Here is a 21,505-nt window from a genome sequence, read left to right on the forward strand (position 1 = left end):
GGAATTTCATATCCTATTTTTACTTATTGCAACACAAATCAAGATTTAATGTGAATTATTAATTTCAGCCTAACTCAATGTTCACAATTAGTAGAGTTCTTCTGTCGTCTGTCCCATTCTACAAAGAAAAACATAGCCACAAATCACAAGGTTCATTTACCACGGATTGTGCTCTGATTTGAAACTGCCAATTTTGTGAAAACGCATGACTGCCCAATAACGTCATACTTTGTAACTGTTTAAGTGAGGATTGTGTGAACTCACTGGACCAACAATAACAACTAGGTACTTGTTCAAACCTGAGTATACCTGTAGCAAGCGACGCATGCGTGTGGATATTAATCATATGCCAATGGGATATAATCGAGATGGTTTTACGGGTATGTACCTTGTGCACAAACAGAAGTTTTATTCTCATCCTAATTCTATGTTGATGTTTTCAAATGATTTAGTAATTTATAACCAATTGAGTGCCTAATTTAGATATTTTTTTGAATGATTTTAGAGTCTCTAATCCAATTTAAAATGGCCAGGTCATACAGACTGTACACAGTCTTCACTGTCGGTAACATTGTACATGGCAAATAGTAATTGTGCATGGTGTATTTCGTCCCTATTAGAACCATTTTAATTTCTAGAACTTATGATTTAGTACTTTTCTTTGGGTTTTTTATATATTCATTTTTGTAAAATAAGCACTAATGACTTTTGTTAGGTTCAAGCAGTTGACATGAAATACAAATGTAAATATTTAGAAATAAAAAGATATGTATATCAATTTAGTTATGAAGATAATTGTTTCTACGTTACAGGAATTTGATCATGCAGAAAATATGCAGGAATAGACTTTAACGCAGTCTACTCATGCGTGTAAAATGTGACTAATTCCTTTTGAACTATCTTATATAATACTTCCACATTTATGCTAATATCATGATACAAATCGTAATATTATTAAAATTGTATTGGTACATTTAGGACATGCACAATATTATTTTTCATATCAATTATCGCGATTGCCGGACATATATTCTCGAGCGCTTGACATAGACTTTACGTATGAATTGCTTCATTATATTATTATTTTATATCTATCTCCGGTTTCCCTCTACATTAAAACCCTCTGAGCTCTTCCATCCTGGCAAAAAATAGTGACTATTGTAAGTCAGAAAACTTTTTTCACAGTTGTTGTGAAATAAATAAAATTTATATTTTTTATAATTAATTATATATTATAAATATAATCATAACAAAATATCAGGGTAAAGTAAAGACTAGAAGTCTGTGTGTCATTGTTAGCTTAGATACCACTCAGAACATTAGACAACGCAAAAATGATTTAATACCTTTCAAAAATCAGCACAACAGTAACGTACTGAATCGGTTACATGAAAATACATATGAAAGTTATATATACTCGCTAGCTGAGGATGAGATATCGTAAACATTTCCAGTGCACTTACTCCTAAACATGAATATGCATTTAAGCAAAATTATGAAGATATTCCAATGCATAAAGATTACAGACAAAAGCAATCATCGTTCGAGGGTTTAGGAATTATTTGTTTTTGAATGTTATGACAGCAGCCTGTGTCATTTATGAACATGTTGATACACGTATCTTAATTGGTAAGTGACGAAACAAATAGGTAAGCGTTCATACCGATATCCTTCCACTTCTATAATTATATTACCAAATGTCAGATTAATATACCGAAAAACTAGAATGACGTATAGTTCCGTTTTGGTCGTTTCCGGTCGAAAGAGGAAGTATATCATTAACATTGTATGCATTCCCACCTCTAAATGACTATGCTTTGTTGCTATATGTACGTCTACGTTCTGTATATGTCTAGACGTATATTTTGTGAGGTAGCACATGTAGTTCACAGAGCAGGAGACTCAACACGTTATTTAAAGTGAAAATGAAACTTACACCAACTGGCCGGTTATCCCGTGATCCTGATACAAAGGGATTTTTTAAATTAATAAAAACGCTCAAAATTAAAAAAAAAAAATATATGTATATTAAAAAAAACACAATGTAAATGTATGCTACTATGATACATTCATATTTAAAAAATCAAAAATCAAATATAATCAAGATCGGTGGCATTTATTCTCGTAAAACGACAATGTTCATGCAACCTTGAGATGTAAAAAGCCGCCGTTTTGACTCCAGTACGTAAGTCTGTGACTCATGCACTTGTCCTAAATTTACAACCAATCACAGGGCTGATAGGTCATATTACATGGGTTAATAGGCAAAAAATATGACATTGGTATATTCACTGGAACAACACAGTACCTTATGTGATAAAATCACATATAAACAAGTTGTTACTATCAAATAAAAAATCAAAGTAGGGGAAACAACTATCAAATCCTATTTTTATTATAATTGAATTAAATGTTTTCATGTTATCAAGAGAAAAGAAAATGAATTTGTTATTGGAGCTGCATGTATAAACATTTGATGGGATTAAATTACCACATCCAACAGATACAGGCCAAAACGTCCTTTGTATCACACAAGGTCATCCACTGAAGAGTTTGGAAATTCAATTCCACCAAATAGTATAATCTATTCATATTAAACACAGGTTAGATATTTAAAAAACATGTTGTTAAGCTTTATATTCTTATTTATGTAGTTGTTCCACAATATGTTTTAACAAAATAGTATAACTGGCCTTCTGAACCCAAGCCCCCTTCATCATCAATATAAAAAAAAGACAAAGAAGAAAAGTAGGAAATATTAATATTTATATACCATTTTTGGAAACCAGAAGATGTAGCACATATACATAATTATTATTATTTCATTAGGGAGTGCACCTCTTGCCATTATAGCCACACAAATTTGAAAAATTGTTCTTCGGGAAATTTTGGAACAAGAGCAGGAGGGTGGTGGAATCCTAATGGGTTGGGGTTTTTTTAAATTTGGTTTTTGGAGCGAGCTTTAGATAAATGTAACAATTATGGGTTTTAATACCTGAAAAGGTTATCATATTGGATAGTTCACATGGTATTTGACTGTAAGTACTGTTTTTCTGTTTTTTAAGAGATTTCATTTGCACAGGGAATGATATCCATTTTTCACTGTACATGCATTCAAAATAGTTCACACCAGGCAAATTCAATTATTTCTGGAATGGTAAAACAAACCTCAGAATCACTCTCACCTGTACATGTCCCGAGACCAGAACAAATAAAGTTTTACCTATTCTTTTCATATCTGGCAACATCATAAAACATATCCTTTCTTCTGAATAGGTGGTCATTAACGGTTGACTGGTTCTGTGTTATCCTATTTGGAATACATGCCCCAATCTAAATAGTACTTTAATCTTATTTTAACTTTGTATTATATATAACGTCGTGTAAAATTTCTAAAAATCTATAGAACTGCCTAAATATTAACTAGCCCGAGTTTCATCTGGACCTGACACCAGACTTAAACATTTTGACAGATCATCTATCTGATAAAAAGTCTAAGTCTGGTGTCAGGGTCAGAGAAAACTCAGACTACATATTAACATGCCAAGGCCCCCTTTCCTGGATTTGATTTTATTATGTTACAGAACTAAATGAAAGAAAAAAGAAATTCTTTGTTAACCTGTCACAATCCAAGGCGTCTGTCCTATGGCTTGTAACCTGACTATGCACTGTGGTTAATAACCGCTCTCTGACCTGTTTCTGATTTTAATAGGATCACTGTAGTGTAGTCTGTACGTTGAAAAAAGTTGGGACCGTTTAATCAGAGACTATATATAATGAGACGAACTAACAAGGATCACGTTTTGTACTTCGAATTTTCAATGTTTTTACCTTGATTGATCATGCATGGTCAATGCTATTCTGTCTGCAGATTTTCATTACCAAAGCTGCATTCGTAACAGTAGTGTAGCTTCATAGGTAAACTATGTTCCTCTTTGTATCCGCAATTATAAAGACAAACAACATTTAAGTGATGGAAGTTCCAACTGCTCAATCGCTATTTGAGAATATGCAGTCCCCACAGTACAGTTTTACGACTTTACATCAAATGTCACAACCGTACACAGCCGTAAGTTACGGAGTGCCCAAACCGCACAAATATAGATCCAGGTCACCTTTTAAAAGGCATATTTTTACTTGTTTAAAGGACATTTTGCAACCAGTTTAGATTATTATTAATCTTTAAAGGCTTCTTAACCTATATCATGGAACCATAAATACTCAGAATTAATTTTTGAACCTGTTGTTTGAGTAAATTCAATCTCGTCGTCGACTGAACGTCCCGATTGCCGGCTCCCGTCACCTTCCAAACACTGTTCTTTAATATATATACTTTTCTGGAGTGGAATTTTAGCATTATATAACACTCTGATCTATTACCTTTTGCTTCAGCGCATCCGTTGATTGCTAAAAACAAAGTTTTTCAGTAGAAATAAAACCCAAATATATTCTTAGAACTCACCTTCTACTTGTTTTGACAGCCGCCATCTTTTAACAGGCCCGACTGTTTTCAACGTACAGGCTACACTACAGTGTGGATACCATCTTTAATTAGGCACGTTTTTAAATATGTTGGAAGGGTTTCCAGACAAAGGCCCATTGTTACAATTATTTGATCACCTGAGTCGATTCTGAATCCCCAAAGGTTAACGTGTATCAGGTGTCCCTCTCCAATAATCAATAATCACTTCAGGAGAACCACATACCTTTACAAGTTGTATCAGTGATAATGGTCCCTTCAGCTGGATCTAATTAGTTACATGTATTTACGCGTGGTCATGATATTTACAGGTTTCAACTCACATGTGTCAATGCAATCAAAACTATACATGTATACAGGTTTTAAAACTGAATACAAGGAATGAAAGCCGGATGATAAGGAATCCGTGATATATATTTGTCAAAAAAACAAATTATTTTAATTCTAAATTACATTTTACCTGAAATAAAATAGTCCTCAACATAAAAGTTATGATTATTCTACATTAGTACCTGTATGAAAAATGTATTGAAGAAATATACAAATTGTAGTATTTAGTATATGTTATACATTTCTGATCAAAAACCAAATTGCATGCGAGTTAAAAAGGATCTCAGAGGGATGTTAGCGTCCACTATTTTATTATTACCTCTTATGTATTTCCCGAAAAAAACACCTTTAGACAAATTTACAATTCGTGTAAAATACAAGATGGCGTTCTTGCGGCCATTTTGTCTTCCGTTTTATCTTAAATTGACTCATACTTATTGCACAAATGTAGAACAGCTGTAGTTGTTTGTTGCGAGCATTTTGTGGAACTCGCTGCATAGAGAACCATGTTTAGAATCATTTAAAAAGGCATACATGCATGAGCTGTTTTAAATTTGGAATTAATTTTTTGTCATGAGCTATATATGTGATATTGTTAGTTATATATTGTATAATACTGAAAAAAGGATGTTACATGGCCTTATCAAAATTGGATGAAAATCTCAATAGTGTTGAGCATGCGAGCCAAGTTTTTGACGGTCCCTTCAGTAGTCTCCGAGTGATAATGATAACAGAAAATGTTACCTGACAACTGATCAATCGGCACTCACAATTTGAAAATGTATGCTAATAATCGCAATGCTCTTACACTGCAGTCGGAGTATATTTAGTTCTATTTTCTTATCAAATTCGATGCGATATCGATAAGTTATAGAATATATTTTTCTCCTCTACCCATCCCTGGTTGTGGCAGGTTAACTCTCTACCCACCCCTGGTTGTGGCAGGTTAACCCTCTACCCACCTCTGGTTGTGGCGGGTAAACTCTCTACCCACCCCTGGTTGTAGCAGGTTAACCCTCTACCCACCTCTGGTTGTGGTGGGTTAACTCTTTACCCATCCCTGGTTGTGGCGGGTTAACTCTTTACCCATCCCTGGTTGTGGCGGGTTAAACCTCTACCCACCCTTGGTTGTGGCGGGTTAACCCTCTACCAACCCCTGGTTGTGGCGGGTTAACTCTCTACCCATCCCTGGTTTTGGCGGGTTAACCCTCTACCCACCCCTGGTTGTGGCGGGTTAACTCTCTACCCACCCTTGGTTGTGGCGGGTTAACCCTCTAGTCATCCCTGGTTGTGGCGGGTTAACCCTCTACCCATCCCTGGTTGTGGTGGGTTAACCCTCTACCCACCCTTGGTTGTGGCGGGGTAACCCTCTACCCACCCCTGGGTGTTGCGGGTTAACTCTCTTCCCACCCTTGGTCGTGGGGGGTTAACCCTCTACCCATCCCTGGTTGTGGCGGGTTAACTCTCTACCCACCCTTGGTTGTGGCGGGTTAACCATCTACCCACCCCTGGTTGTGGAGGTTAACCACTGCTGATCCAGTGCTGTATAACGGTCAAGCGTATCTCCTCACTTTATTTGCTGGGCGTGCCTGAGTTTTACCTGTAACACAGACCTAAAGTACACGTTATGTTATATAAACATCAAATTGAAAAAAACGGGTGAAACAAATTATTCTATTGTCAGTGGACTGTACTAAAATGATGAAAGTAGGTCAGACGATTATCCAGAGCAGTGTTCACTACTCCCACTGTGTAAAGTCATTTAACCTTGAGGTGTAACGTCTAAGGCCAATTTACACCGCCCAATACCATGAATCAGTATTTACCATGTCTAATCTGATGTTTTGATATCTCCTTTTTTCCACATTTGACTTAGTTGTGACGATGGTTGTGTTCGTTCTGCATATTTGAAAATAAAACGTATTTGTCCTTGAGCGTCGACACTATTTTATATTTTGTCGTTGCATATTGATTCTGTGTACACGTGATAAAATTATGAAATATATTTTCCTAAAAGGTGAAATAGGAAAACCTCGAGTTTCATGGGAAGTTCAGTGATTAACTCATTTCATCTCGCCATGACCCTAAGCAATGTTTCAATTTTAAACCAGATCACATTTGAAATAGATCAATTCTGCAATTTAAAGGATGGTAGGAAACCGTGGAGAGCTACCTTCCTCGTCTTATTATAAAATATAGTCTTTTCCATTAATATATGGTAATTTCTGTATTCCATCTGAAATGTACATTGTATAAATATGGCCAATATATAAATCATATCTACATTATCATAGCATTGGCTATATTGGTGATTCTGTTCATTTATGAAAACACCGTATGTAAGTATGATAATGTAAATAATTTATAAACTGACCATGATAAATGAATTTAGATATAAGTTTATATACTGACAATACCTTGTTAATGAAAATATTATTTCATAAAATGCACCGTAATAACATTACATCAAATAATACTTAAACTCATATGGCATTGTCTGTACATAAACTACTTTTTAGATTATCACGGCAATCTCAGTATTTAGAGCAATACAAACATGTATGAACATTCAAACATCATTGGTAATATATCCGGTTATATTTACATTCACACCACAGTGGTAATTCATCCAGTAATATTTGTCGTCACATAACATTGATAATATATCAAGTAATATTTATATTCACACAACATTGGTTATATATCCAGTAATATTTATATTCACATCACATTGGTAATATATCAAGTATTATTTACATTCACACATCATTGGTAATATATCCAGTAATATTTACATTCACACATCATTGGTAATATATCCAGTGATATTTACATTCACACAAAATTGGTAATTTATCCAGTAATATTTGTCGTCACATAACATTGATAATATATCAAGTATTATTTATATTCACACAACATTGGTTATATACCCAGCAATATTTACAATCACACCACAGTGGTAATTTATCCAGTAATATTTGTCGTCACATAACATTGATAATATATCAAGTAATATTTATATTCACACAACATTGGTAATATATTAAGTAATATTTACATTCACACATCATTGGTAATATATCCAGTAATATTTACATTCACACATCATTGGTAATATATCCAGTGATATTTATATTCACACAACATTGGTTATATACCCAGTAATATTTACATTCACACCACAGTGGTAATTTATCCAGTAATATTTGTCGTCACATAACATTGATAATATATCAAGTAATATTTATATTCACACAACATTGGTTATATATCCAGTGATATTTATATTCACACATCATTGGTCATATATCCAGTAATATTTATACTCACACAACATTGGTTATATATCCAGTAATATTAACATTCACACAACATTGGTAATATATCAAGTAATATTTATATTCACACAACATTGATTATATATCAAGTAATATTTACATTCACACCACATTGATAATATATCCAGTGATATTTATATTCACACAACATTGGTTATATATCCAGTAATATTTACATTCACACATCATTGGTAATATATCCAGTAATATTTACATTCACACCACATTGATAATATATCCAGTGATATTTACATTCACACATCATTGGTTATATATCCAGTAATATTTACATTCATACCGACATTGGTTATATATCTGGTAATATTTATATTCACACATCATTGGTTATATATCCAGTAATATATATATTCACAAAACATTGGTAATAAATCTAGTGATATTTACATTCATACAGACATTGGTAATATATTAAGTAACATTTACTTTTAAACAGACATTGGTAATTTATCAAATAATATTTACAGTGACACAACATTGGTTATATACCCAGTAATATTTGCTTAAGAATCAACCTTTTCTTTTGTTTAGTTTATGAGATAATAAATCCAATGGAGCACGAGGTAAATTGCGCAAACGCGAAGCGTTTAGATTCAGATTTGTATTTCTCTCAGACATACAAAGTCTGTAACAAGAGGTCAATATGTATCATATTCATATATACATGGCGGATAACAAAGGCATAAAGGCTACAAACTAATTACGTACATTCAATAGGTTTTCAAGTTTTTCTAGAAATTTGCTTACATTTAGTAAAACTTTTACATTGCATATAGTAAATAGTCCATGAATTTTAATAAGGCTATGGTAAGTATAGTAGTAATTTGGAATAAATAGTTGTCTTATTTGTTTAACAGATAAGTGTTTGCGCTTAAAAAGATAACGATATTCATCACCAATTTCATTAAAACATAGATTACAAGTTCTGATATCTTTGGATATTCCATTCCATCTTTCAGATTATATAGGTAAGTGCATATTTGAAGTTCTGAACTTAACAATAATTTGTCTTTCTTTTGTTTATAGTTTCATATGTCAATATTAGATTTATTCAAACTTTGAGCCGTGGGCCCATCAGTAAGTACATGATATGCAAAAGCAATGTATAGAGAAAATGTCTAGAAATGATCGATGTACATTATATACAAGATAATAAGTTAAGAAGTTCTGATAGCTTAATTCAAAGATAATTTTCCTAACATACAAAGCTATTAAACTATATTCAACTCTTTACAACTGAATAGCATTAAACAGAGTTTTTTCAATATTTTCTTTTAATAAACCCTGCTCTTAAGGATGTACTCTTCTGAGGTTTCAATCAAGTCCAAGTCTCGTTTTGATACGGGTTTTTGTAATATTTAACAAATTATGATCAAGTTTGTTAGCAAACACGCATCTGAAAAATATGTCAATAAAGTAGATGCCTATTGTTTGTAGAACTCATTATACAAGAATTAAAAAAAAAAAAACAATTCCGCGGCCATTTTGAAATTACTTGCGCTTCAAAAAAGGCAAAAATTTCACCTTTTTTGACACTAGATTGATCACTTAAATTGTCATTGTGTCGCTATTTTTAATTGTAGCAGGTTCAATTTTGCTGTACAACTTTATAATGTTTAATATGATAAAAATAATGTGCAACAAACTGGAAAGTTATACATTACTGATTTGTTTTTACATGTTAGTGTAACTGAAGCACTTTTGATTTTTGACCCCGAAAAAGGTAAAAATTAACACAAATGATAATGGGACAAAAAAGGAGCACACGGACCCCCCGATTTTTGTGGATGTTTTAGAAAGAGAAACACATTTTCTTTTAATTCATTAAATATTTTTAAAAAAAATGAATAGAAGAACTTTTTATATCAAGCGTTTAATCTGCAAAAAATGGTAAATAAAATAGTATTTTTTCATTAAAAAATAGGGGTGGGGTAACTAAAATCGGCTTTCTGAGTTAAAAAAATAAGATTCAGAAATTTTACTTCCAAAATTTAAATAAAAATAATTCAAACATTCATACATATCTGATAACACAAAAAATCACCTAAAATCACATATTTTGTTAAATTGATATCTTTGAACGATCATATCATGAATAAATAGAATTTAACAGCGAAGATAAGTGCTATGCATGTAAGATACGTTATAGTTCAGACTATAATTTACCTGTAATTAAATCCTATTTGCTAGGTGAGACGACACCGAGTAGAGTACAGTAAATTGTTCTGTTCTGGTTATATATAGGATGGAATGGCAGACACGCTTCGGTGGCCCAACATAAACATGATGTGGCTTTTCTAGGGGCACGTACGCGACGTCGCTGTCAGACAATGGCTGGAGCACAGGGGTTCATCACAAGTGTCTGTGGCCGGAGTTAGCACCACGCGTATTTTAGACGCTGAATACGCGGACTTAAATTTGATTAAAAAGGGTGATTTCTTTTCGATAATATCAAAAAAGGATTATTTAAATGTATATACATGTATTGTAACCGTTGATAAACAATCTCGTTTTGTTTTGGTTTGTTTGTTTGTGGGGGTGGGGGTGGGGGGGTCAGAGGTCATGTAACGGTAATATAATACTGTTAATATTACTACACACTTGCTTTTATTGAATCACTGCAACACAAATGTAAATATATTATCGTGTTTAGAATGTCAGGGAAACAAGGTTGTAGTAACACACATGGGATCTCTGCTATGATTTTTGTTCATACCAGACAAACAACTAAAATTCCAATGTGTTGTCGAATGTGAGCATTTATTCAATGGCAAAGAATTATAACATAATTCTGTTAGTTATATAATAATTGTGATATTTTTTCACTGAGCAAAGAAGGTCGGGCTAATAATATGATCAGAGCGCCTTTCCATAAGACAACAAAGTTGGGAGCAAACTTAACTTAATATCCAGTGTACTTCATAGGGCACACGTAGTCAATAAGGAAGTGCACTTGACAAAATATTGAAGTGCACTCCAGTTCCCTTCAGTGTTAATTCCAGTGCACTACAGTGTTATCTCGAGTGCACTACAGTGTTTACCAAAGTTTAAAAGACTGAAGTACATATTTCAATAATTGTTTATAATGAAATGGTTCCCTTTGTGATATGAAAATTGAAAGAGAAAGGAAAGATTCATCTAACTGAATATTTCATAATATCGAATCAACAATCGATACTCATTTTTTTTATTACTTCTAAATTTCAACTGAACATATACATGAACAAAGAGAATCTATACACTAGCTCTGGTGATTATAGAAAATATATAGATAGATGTACTATTTCGGAGGAAAAAATGTAAAAGCACATTTTATCATAGTTAAATTCACATCACATTTCATACCAGTGTTGTAGTGTCAGGATGGGGGATCAATATCAGTTACATTGTATGTGATATGGGTAAATGCGGTAAGCTTTCCTATAATTTTATACTTTTTTTATGAATTATTTCTCTATAACACGACATCAATAGAGTAATTCGCTTCTTTGTTTTCTCCAAACAAATGAAGAAAAGATAAAATTCCAGAAAGATCTTATATCATGGCATGGCACTATATAGATATAAAGATCAGGCTAAAGATGTGTAATCAATTTAAGTTCGTTAATCATAAGTTGCCTTCTTATAGGAAAATTAAGAAAAATCTATGAGTTAGTATGATTTTGATTCCTTTGTTATATATGTATACACGTCAGATACATGTACATGCTGATAGTTGAATAAGAAAATAAATATCTGTCTGACTTGTAGCTTTTCTGTATATGTGATATGTTAGGTATTTTTTTGATTCAATTCAATTCAATTCAAATTAGTTTATTATAGTGTCACATGTAAAAGGTACAAGTATTACAACCTCTAAAATAATATGTCTGCTCACCCACCCTTACATCCGGTCTGTATTAGACTTACGAGACACTCACTCTTCCCCTATCATTCTAGACTGTAATAGTATTACATATATGTACATAATTATTAATTAAAAGTTTTGCCAATATTAAAATATTAAAATAATTAGCATTAAAAGACACATTACTGCTTAATCATATAGCAAGATGCGACGTCGACTAAGAATATTAGCACAGGTTTTGGCACAGGACCTCGCCAAGTAAGGGTTTCTTAGAATTCCAACTAACTTTTCATCTTTACTCATATTGTAAAAATCACTTGTGATTTTACTGGCCTCCTGCAATAGACCCAATCGGAGATCATCATACAAGTTACATTCTATTAAAACATGACTCTCTGTTTCTACCACGCTTTTACACGCGAAACACTTTCCTTCACTCAAAGGTATTCTCTCATACGTATACCGGCCTGTTTCGATGCGTATCGGTGCAACCCCACACCTAAACTTAGCTAGCGCACTACGATGTGATTTAGGCATTACTAACATATTATAATTTTCTACCTCATAATTAACTCGGCGCCAATGTTACCTTGAATGCGATTACATTAGTGCTGAGTCAATCTACCTCTTATTTACCACTTATTGCTTAAGTTTAATAATAAATACATGTTGTACAACATCAGCAATAATACTTATATTATACAGACGGACAGAAGTAAAAGTAATAATTCGTTTTCAGCGATGACATGCTTTTCTTTGAATTCGATATAATACCTGAAATACATATGTAAGGTATATAACGATAATATTCACTTTTAGCCAAAGTGTGTTTTTCTTTTCTTAAAGGCAAAATGAATATATTTTCCAAGATTATTTAGTTCCTTAACATTATTTATACTTAACAGTTGCACAAGTTTTAAAACGCTAGGTGATTTATAATAATACCTTTTAATATACCTTTGTCTAATAACTATGTAAAATGGACATTACAATATAAAATGGAACTCATCTTCAATTTCATAACTTTTGCAACATTCATACATTCTGCGTCTCCTATCAATGTTGTGACAGCGGCCATTTTCGATTTTTAACTGGTGTGATAACAATCTTATACTGGCTATAGATTTTATATATATATTATTAATAGGTTTCAGTAAATAGTATTGCATGCAAAGATGATCAATTAGACGTTTGTATAGGTCACCTCTGGCAGCATTTATAATTCTTGCTCTATTTTGTACATATTACCATTTATAGTATTACTAGTCCAAAAGTAAGATAAACCAAGTTTATCTAGTTCTTGTTTAATATTGTTTATCCAATCATCATTCATTATTAATCGCTCTTCTAAACATGTGGCTAATATACAATTTTTTGATTCTTTTAATTTTAACCAGTATTTTATTTATAACTTTAAACCTTCTTACTATGCATACAAAATCAGTACCTGTACTTTTTTTGACACCAAGCAATCGTTTACAAAACCCAGAATTGAGCTTTTCTATCTCTTGTGCTTTATGAAATCACCGTATCTCGCTTCCATGCTCAAGTATGCTGTTGACATATGTATCAAACACTGAACATTTTGTATTAATATTAAAAATATTATTCTTCAATTTACTATTAATTGCAAATAAACCTTCCCAAATAATCAAATTATTTAACTATATCGATTTCCTGGTTGTTGTAAGTCCAATTTTTTAGCGTCTCTTAACATTTACATTTTTATGCAGCGACTGAATAATTTTCAACATTTCCCTTTGATTCCATGTTTTATGAGTTAAGACCGTCAAAAAACCTCTTTCAATTAAATCGAATGCTTTTGTGTAATCTATAAAGCAACAGTATCGTCTGTTTTTGCGCTTTTAATGTTTTATTAACTAAGGTTTGTAATACGAAAATGGCATCTACCGTCGAAAAACCAGGTTTGAATCCAAATTAAGCATCGGTAATTTTATCATGTTCACTATCCCATTTAAGGACTTTCCACCTTTCGTAATACACATGTTTTTCTTGTCGTATTTTCGTGTCGTCATTTCCGTATTGCGTATCGGGCATTCCATTACCGTCAAAACAATAGTACACGTGCGTGACGATGATATGTCAACACCCGATATCGAGACTTAATTTGGAAATGTGTAATCACACGTACTTCAGGAATATAGCTTATGATACAAAGACATTAATTAACTCACGGGAAAACACTGAGATACGATCAGACGACTTCAAGAATGTCGTATATGAGGCGCATGGAATGCAGACTGAGGTGTTTTGTTTACCGACCTCACCTGTACGTATCATGTGCTAACAGTGGTTCACAAGCTCTTGGTCGCTACGACTTTTGTTGTCGAGCGAGTTACGGTCTGTCAGAGAAATTGGTTTACAAATGCAATTACAATAACTCTGTGAAAATAGTGGCTTGTAAAATATCAAGATCCCTATGAAATGCACGTGCATGTGCGTGCAGGTAAAAACGGCATACCATGCGATAGCCTATGGTTACATATGTACCTGACATGTTGATATTGTAACGAACTGGGTCCCTACGTGGGCGCCAATTGTAACGAAACGTTACCTACACACTCAGGTTCGACTGCCGCTTTCGCTTGCAGGTTCGATGGATTGTAAATAAAGTATGAAATAGTATTTAGGAAGCAGAGATCGGTGACACAAACAACTTAGGCAGATATAGATTTCGCACGTTTATTGTACATTCAAACTTAACAGTATAACAAGACACGTGGCGGCAGGTGGGTTTCTAAGTTTCACTACAATTTAGTGAAATATTCAGTACAACATGACCCTGTCTATAACTCGTACTCGCTCTATATTCGAGCAAGCTACCTTATCACTAGTCCTAAAGCCCTCCACGAGATAACTCAAACACGTGCAATACGGCCGGTGATCTTCCAAGTTTCACTATAATTTAGTGAAATATGCAGTACAACATGACCCTGTCTATAACTCTTACTCGCTCTATATCCTAAAGCCCTCCTCGAGATAACTCAAACACGTGCACGAGGACATGCGGCTATCACTTCCGCTCAATAGCTTTTCCGTTAACCCTTCTACATTCCGCCACACGCCTTCATGTGGGCTAGAGGAGCCTACCGCTCATAGACACAACCACGGCATGTCCAGAACATAAAGGGCGGAGAATGCATAACATCTCTCCTTCAAACGGTATGACGACCGGCATGTCTCCCGCAAAAATATCTCTAAGTTCACCTCGCTATTTCCCTATTAAACTAACGCCATAGTACAAAAATACTACCGAGGACCTAACAATAAATGTTCAGTAAATGTTTACAACCCCGGATTCTGGAAGGATGGGCGACATAGAGTAATTAAATCATTGGATTTAGACAGCTGAAAAAGTGCTGCTTACCTGGCTGAAGTCGGGAACAAAAGTGCTTTATCCCAGAAGCCCCCTTGATTATTTCCGGTAGCGGCCGATATAATTTTAAGGATTCTCGCTGGTCGGTGAATTAGACGGAACGCAACGCCCCAAAACCTTGGTGCGTTACAATATACCATGCGTAAGCGGGCTTTGGAATGACGTCCAAAGTGTACATGATTGAGAGTAATTTTGTTCCATAAAAGAACAGTAAATTGACAATTAGATATAGTAATTTAATTTATTTCCGTCGTTTTTGGTATAGCAAAGAAAATAAGTGTCATTGTATAAATTCTATCCCTCTGCAAAAAGTTCCGGTTTTATTCAAGGTAGACAACTCTCATCAGGATCAAAATTATTGTAAAATTTAAAATAAACAAATAGACTTTGTTTGTATTTGGTTCAATTTTTTAGTATTTTTGTATGAAACTATGTGTCCTGTTCGCTTTTAGCTTGTATTTAGTAACTGTTATCCATACAATTTCAATAAAAAACGCTTTTTGTAACATGTTGTAGATATTGTACGATAAATAAAATATGTGTAGGGTTGATTATCAATGTTTCTTTTCATTATTTTATTGTTGCAATAGTTTTGAACAATGCCATACGCTCAAAAAATGTGAAAGTGTTGAATTTGACAAAAAAAAAAATCGGTATTTTTTACACAAAAAAATCCCAGTTTATCGGAATGCTTAGATTTTTATAAAATCATCTCTACATAGTGACAAAACCATTATGTGAAACTTTCGTTGAATTCTGCTGGCTAATTGCGAAAGGGTGGAGCCTCCTTAAGTAGCCTCTGATTTGACACTCCAGTAAATAATTTGCTCAAACAGCTAAATAAAGAACTGCCTCTGTAGTTGATAGGGTCATCAATATCTCCCTTTTTATGTATTGGAATAACACATGCTTTGGACCAGGCTTCTGGAAAATACCCAGATTTGAAACCATTATTGAAAATTTTAGTTATACATGATAAAAGTTCATTTTTACAATCTAAAAATAGCTCATTTAGGGTTTTGTCTTCACCACAGCTTTTGTTTCCCTTTAATTTTCTGATTGCAACTACAATTTCATCTTCTGTTATAGTTTTATCTAACTCCTCATAACCTGCCTCACACTTTTCTTCTATAATATTTTCGATACTTTCAGATTGTCCGATATTAAGATTTTTAAAGTGAGATAAAAAATCATCAAAGACAATATTTGATGAAGCAGCAGAAACAGGGATTTTTCTTTTACCAAAATATTTATAGAATTGTCTAGGGTTGTTTCGTCTGACTATTTCTAACATATCTCCTTCGTATCTCTAAACTTCTCTCTTAAGCCTGTTTTCTACTTGTAAGAGCTTTTCCTATATATTGGAACTCTGTGGTAAGCAGGTGACTTATCATTGTTAAAGGTTGTCATATATTTCAGATGATGATGATGATGATGATGATATATGGATGATGATGATGATGATGATGATGATATATGGATGATGATGATGATGATGATGATGATGATATATGGATGATGATGATGATGATGATGATGATGATGATGATGATATATGGACGAATATAGTGATGATTATATGATGATGATGATGATGATGATGATGATGATGATGATGATGATGATGATGATGTATGAATGATGCTGATATAAGGATGATGATGATGATGATGATGATGATGATGATGATGATGATGATGATGATGATGATGATGATGATGATGATATGTGGACGAATTCGTTGAAACTTTCATATAATGGTTATGCAACTACGTAGAGTTGATTTTATGAAAATCTAAACATTCCGATAGTTTGGGGACTTTTTTGGAAAAAATACCAAACAATTGAATTTTCGTCAATTTTAATATTTTCCGTTTTTTTGTGTGTGTGGCATTGTTCGGAACAATGACAACAAAAATAAAATGAAAAGAAGCATTTCTAATTAACCCTACAAATATTTTATTTATCACAAAATAGGTAACACATGTTACACAAAGTGTTTTTTATTGAATTTGTACGGATAAAAGTGATTATCTACAAGCTAAAAGCAAACAGGACACAACGATCTATACATAGAGAATGGGAAATTGAACAAAATATACACAATGGCTTTATAATTAATTTATTTTACATTTTACAATCACTTCTATCTGGGTGAGAGTTATCTTCCTTGAAAACAATCGGAACTTTTTGCAGAGGGGTGACATTTACACAAAGACAGTTGACTCTGTTTACATATAACAAAAATGCTGGAAATAAATCAAAAATATGATATCCAAATTATCAATTTATTGTTCTTTAATGGAACCAAATTACCCTCAGTCATGTATACACTTTGGACATCATTCCACAGTCCGCTAACTCACGGTATATTTATAATTACATGTCAGGTACATATGTGACCAGAGGCTATCGCATGTTATGCCGTTCTCACGTGCACTCACACATGCATTTCAAAGGTATCTTGATATTTTACAAAACATTATTTTCACAGAGTAAGAAGATTTCATTTGTAAACACGATTGTAACAGCGAAAATCGTAACGACCTCGAGCTTATGAACTCGTGTAAGCACGCGATATGCACATGTGAGGTCGGTACGTCCGCATTCCATGCGTTTCCTATATAACCTTCTTGAGGTCGTTTGGTACCATGTCACTGTCTACCCGTGAGTCTGTTTATGTCTATGAATTGGAAAGCTTTATTCCTAAAGTACGTTTGATTATACATTTCCCGGTAAAATCTCGATATCGAGTGTTGACATATCATCGGCACGCACGTGTACTATTGTTTACCAGGGGCCTGTTCGTTTATGCGGAGCAAACGGTTTGACCGTTTATAAATGTAACAATTTCGAGTATAAATCCTGGCGGACCTGCAAATGTGTATGCAGGCCTTGCAAGGCTTTCTCAAGGCTCGCCTGAAAGCAGCATCAGATTACTAGGTCCCACCTTATTTAATAAACGAACAACAGTGGTCCGATCGGTTTGACCGTTTAAACGAAAAGGGCCCAGGTGGAACTATAATTTGCACTACGATATTGAATGCCCGATACGCAATGCGGAAATGACGACACGGTGTACATGCACATTTCGATCAAGATAATTGAGTCCGAGCTGTACTTTTTCCGGAAGTACGTTACGAAAATGGACGCTGATGACGATGTGTGGAGCCACCTTAAGCACATATGTTGTACTATGTCTAAACAATATCCTGGTCATGTTCTGTTTTTAAATCATTTTGTTCGTATGAAATTTGCATATGTATTTTTTCCTATTTCCTGATGTTTAAATAAATTTCATACCAAACACAAATATCTCATATAACAGCAACACTATACTTCAACACATTTGATTTGATATTTGATATTAGTGTTAACAAATAAGACCATTGGAAGTAGACTCTAATTATTGACGTCATAGTTAGGCCGAAGTATATAATGTACATTTTTTAATATGCTTGACCATATGGGAGACGAGTCTTTGACTCAATATGTAATGAAGTTTAAATAAAGACTATTATTATTATTATTATTGTTATTAAGTTGGTCGCAGTTTTATAGCTTGAATTTATGCTGGCACGGATTTTACGAAATATCATGCATGTCAAACTTGTTTACACATTTTAGTTATAGCTTAACAAGCTCGTGTTTCCTTAGGGTTCGATTTATCGTTTCTTTTTATACAGCTGCATATGTTCTTTGCTAAAAGTATCACCTTTAATTTCAAATTCAAATTATGTCGACTAATTCAACCATCTATTATATGTTTCAGAAAAGAACGAGCATGAATACAGTGATATCAGCAGTGTTTGGCTTTGTCCTTTGTCTTCTGGTCCAGAACCTCTTCTATACAGTCCCTACCATGGTTACACCTACATGTCCAACTGTGGACAAGGCGGACGTCGACCGAATCACAAGTGGCCGAAGCTACACTGACCCTGATTTTAGTGACTGTCAAGACAATAAACATCCGGGTTACATTCCACGATATCCCAGGCGGAGGTGTGCGTCCAATAATACATACACAGACTTTGGTGGTACCATGACAGCAAAGCAAACTGCGAGAGTGAATACTTGTGTTTTAAATTTCGAGTCGGACAAAAAACGGGAACTCGATTTAGCAATACATGATCCGTCTATACGTTGGTCGAGCCATCGGTATCTGAACAAGAGTAGTTTCGTCATTGAGGCGGGAGGTCATAACGGCTTGGATGTCCAAGAACTCAACTCGAGGTATCAACCCGGAACTTACGTCGTGTTGGAACCTGTTAAAAAGTTTTTCCATGTGTTGACCAAGAAATTCGTTTCCTCGCCGAACGTTGTAGTTTATAATTTTGGAATTGACGTTAGTGATGGCGTGTTTTATATGAACGACGAAAATAATGATGCGGCATCAATTTTTGACAAAGAACAAAATAAAAACAACACAGAGTCAAGGATTGTGAATGCCACAATTTTTTTTGAAAAGATGTCGGTGAGGAAGAATGACGTTGACTTAATAACACTGAACTGTGAGGGGTGCGAGTACGCTGTACTGGACCTTCTCCTCTCCACCGACTATATACGACACTTCCGGAATATCCAGTTCCAGCCACATAATACGCAGGGGATATGTTACTCCGTCCAGAGGTACTGCTGGTACCAGGAACTATTAAGGAAAACACATAGACTTACATTTCAATACAAATTTATTTGGGAGAGTTGGAGCCGGATATAATTTACATCATCGCATATCATCCGTCCCTTGCTTGACCTATATTTGTATTTTCACTAGTAGGGCTTCTTATTTTGCTTTATTTGTCATGATATAGTCGATATCGATTTTTTTTTTTTTTTTTTTTGGTTTTGTGTGTAATATATACGTGTTCGTTTTGGAGGCATAGTACTCCTCCACCCAGTCCTATATGGACACTGCATCAGAACAAACACATGTTCGTTGGATGCCTATTATATTCAAATAGATTTATAAACAGAGAAGTGATAACAACAGTGAAAAAAACTTAAACAAAATGGCAAAAATCCACATAACGGCAAAAACTTTGCAACTTTGTGCATGCCCCGGATGTCATTAAAATTTCAAAATGGCGTCAGAGATGGATTGTGTTTTTTTAGAAGCGGTTTCGTTGAATATTACAACGGTAATCACAGGAACAGACATAGGACAAAACTGTCGGCGAATCCGAACATTTCTTTTCAGTGTTATCTTTTGTGATATGTAACTACGTCGTGTTGTTGTCTATATAAATGAACGGATTGGTTCTAAAATTAGACAAACTTAATTGTTTTACCATTTCTGCTCTCGTAAACATCACAAGCTGTGACCTCTACATCCATGTTGCTAACCATTGTCACTAGGGTCCATCTATCCCCATATCTCACATTATTGATTTAAAACTACTTCATATCTTAAAGCTTTCTATTATTCGTGGTAACATAAGAAACAATTGATTTTATATCATGTAGATATTTCGTATGGTTAAATTATTTATGTGGTGAATTCTATCTTTGCTATATCACATTCTTATATTATTATCAACATCACGAATACATTTTCTCCATTGTACTTACATCAGTACCATGGACTCTGAATTGTAGTTTTTGAATGTGTTCCGAACCTTCCCTTCATTTGTTGTAACCTTTAAATTTATATTTTTAGATGTAATTTATACATTTTTATTATGTAGGTTTAAAGTGTAATATTAATTTACAATACGATTGGTTTCGATATTAAAGTTCACATTTGTTTCTCCTGTTTCTTGTTTCCATTGTCTAATGTTTTCTTAGTTGGTGACGTGAGTCTTATTATATTTTATGTTACATATTATCATTTCAACAAAGCTATTCGGGACGGTAGGAAGAGTAGAAGTTAAAAACATAGTTATAGTTATAGTTATAGTTATTTTCCAGTACAGGAACAATATGTTCCTCTACACCGGACTCTATTATACATGTAATATGTTCTCATGTTTAACTATTAGAGTTCACTTCCATCTATGGTTGCCTTATAATTATAGAGTATTTCCTGATTTTTCCATATTTTGTCCAGTCTATTCTTGAAAGTGCTAGGTCTCAGTGGTGTAGGGGAGATAACT

At 33.8% G+C, this 21,505-nt stretch overlaps 1 protein-coding gene across 1 annotated transcript; it reads left to right on the forward strand.

The window, feature by feature from the left end:
• Nucleotides 1–314: 314 nt before the first annotated feature.
• On the forward strand, nucleotides 315–21,145 carry LOC110453294. The gene is made up of 2 exons (XM_021502183.1): nucleotides 315–380; nucleotides 19,186–21,145. The coding sequence occupies exons 1-2, from the start codon at nucleotides 369–371 to the stop codon at nucleotides 20,128–20,130; spliced, it is 957 nt and encodes a 318-aa protein (XP_021357858.1). The 5' UTR covers nucleotides 315–368; the 3' UTR covers nucleotides 20,131–21,145.
• The last annotated feature ends 360 nt before the right edge of the window (nucleotides 21,146–21,505 follow it).

The sequence above is a fragment of the Mizuhopecten yessoensis genome, unplaced genomic scaffold (assembly GCF_002113885.1).
Source record: "Mizuhopecten yessoensis strain PY_sf001 unplaced genomic scaffold, ASM211388v2 scaffold7251, whole genome shotgun sequence".
In the NCBI taxonomy this organism is placed as follows: domain Eukaryota; kingdom Metazoa; phylum Mollusca; class Bivalvia; order Pectinida; family Pectinidae; genus Mizuhopecten; species Mizuhopecten yessoensis.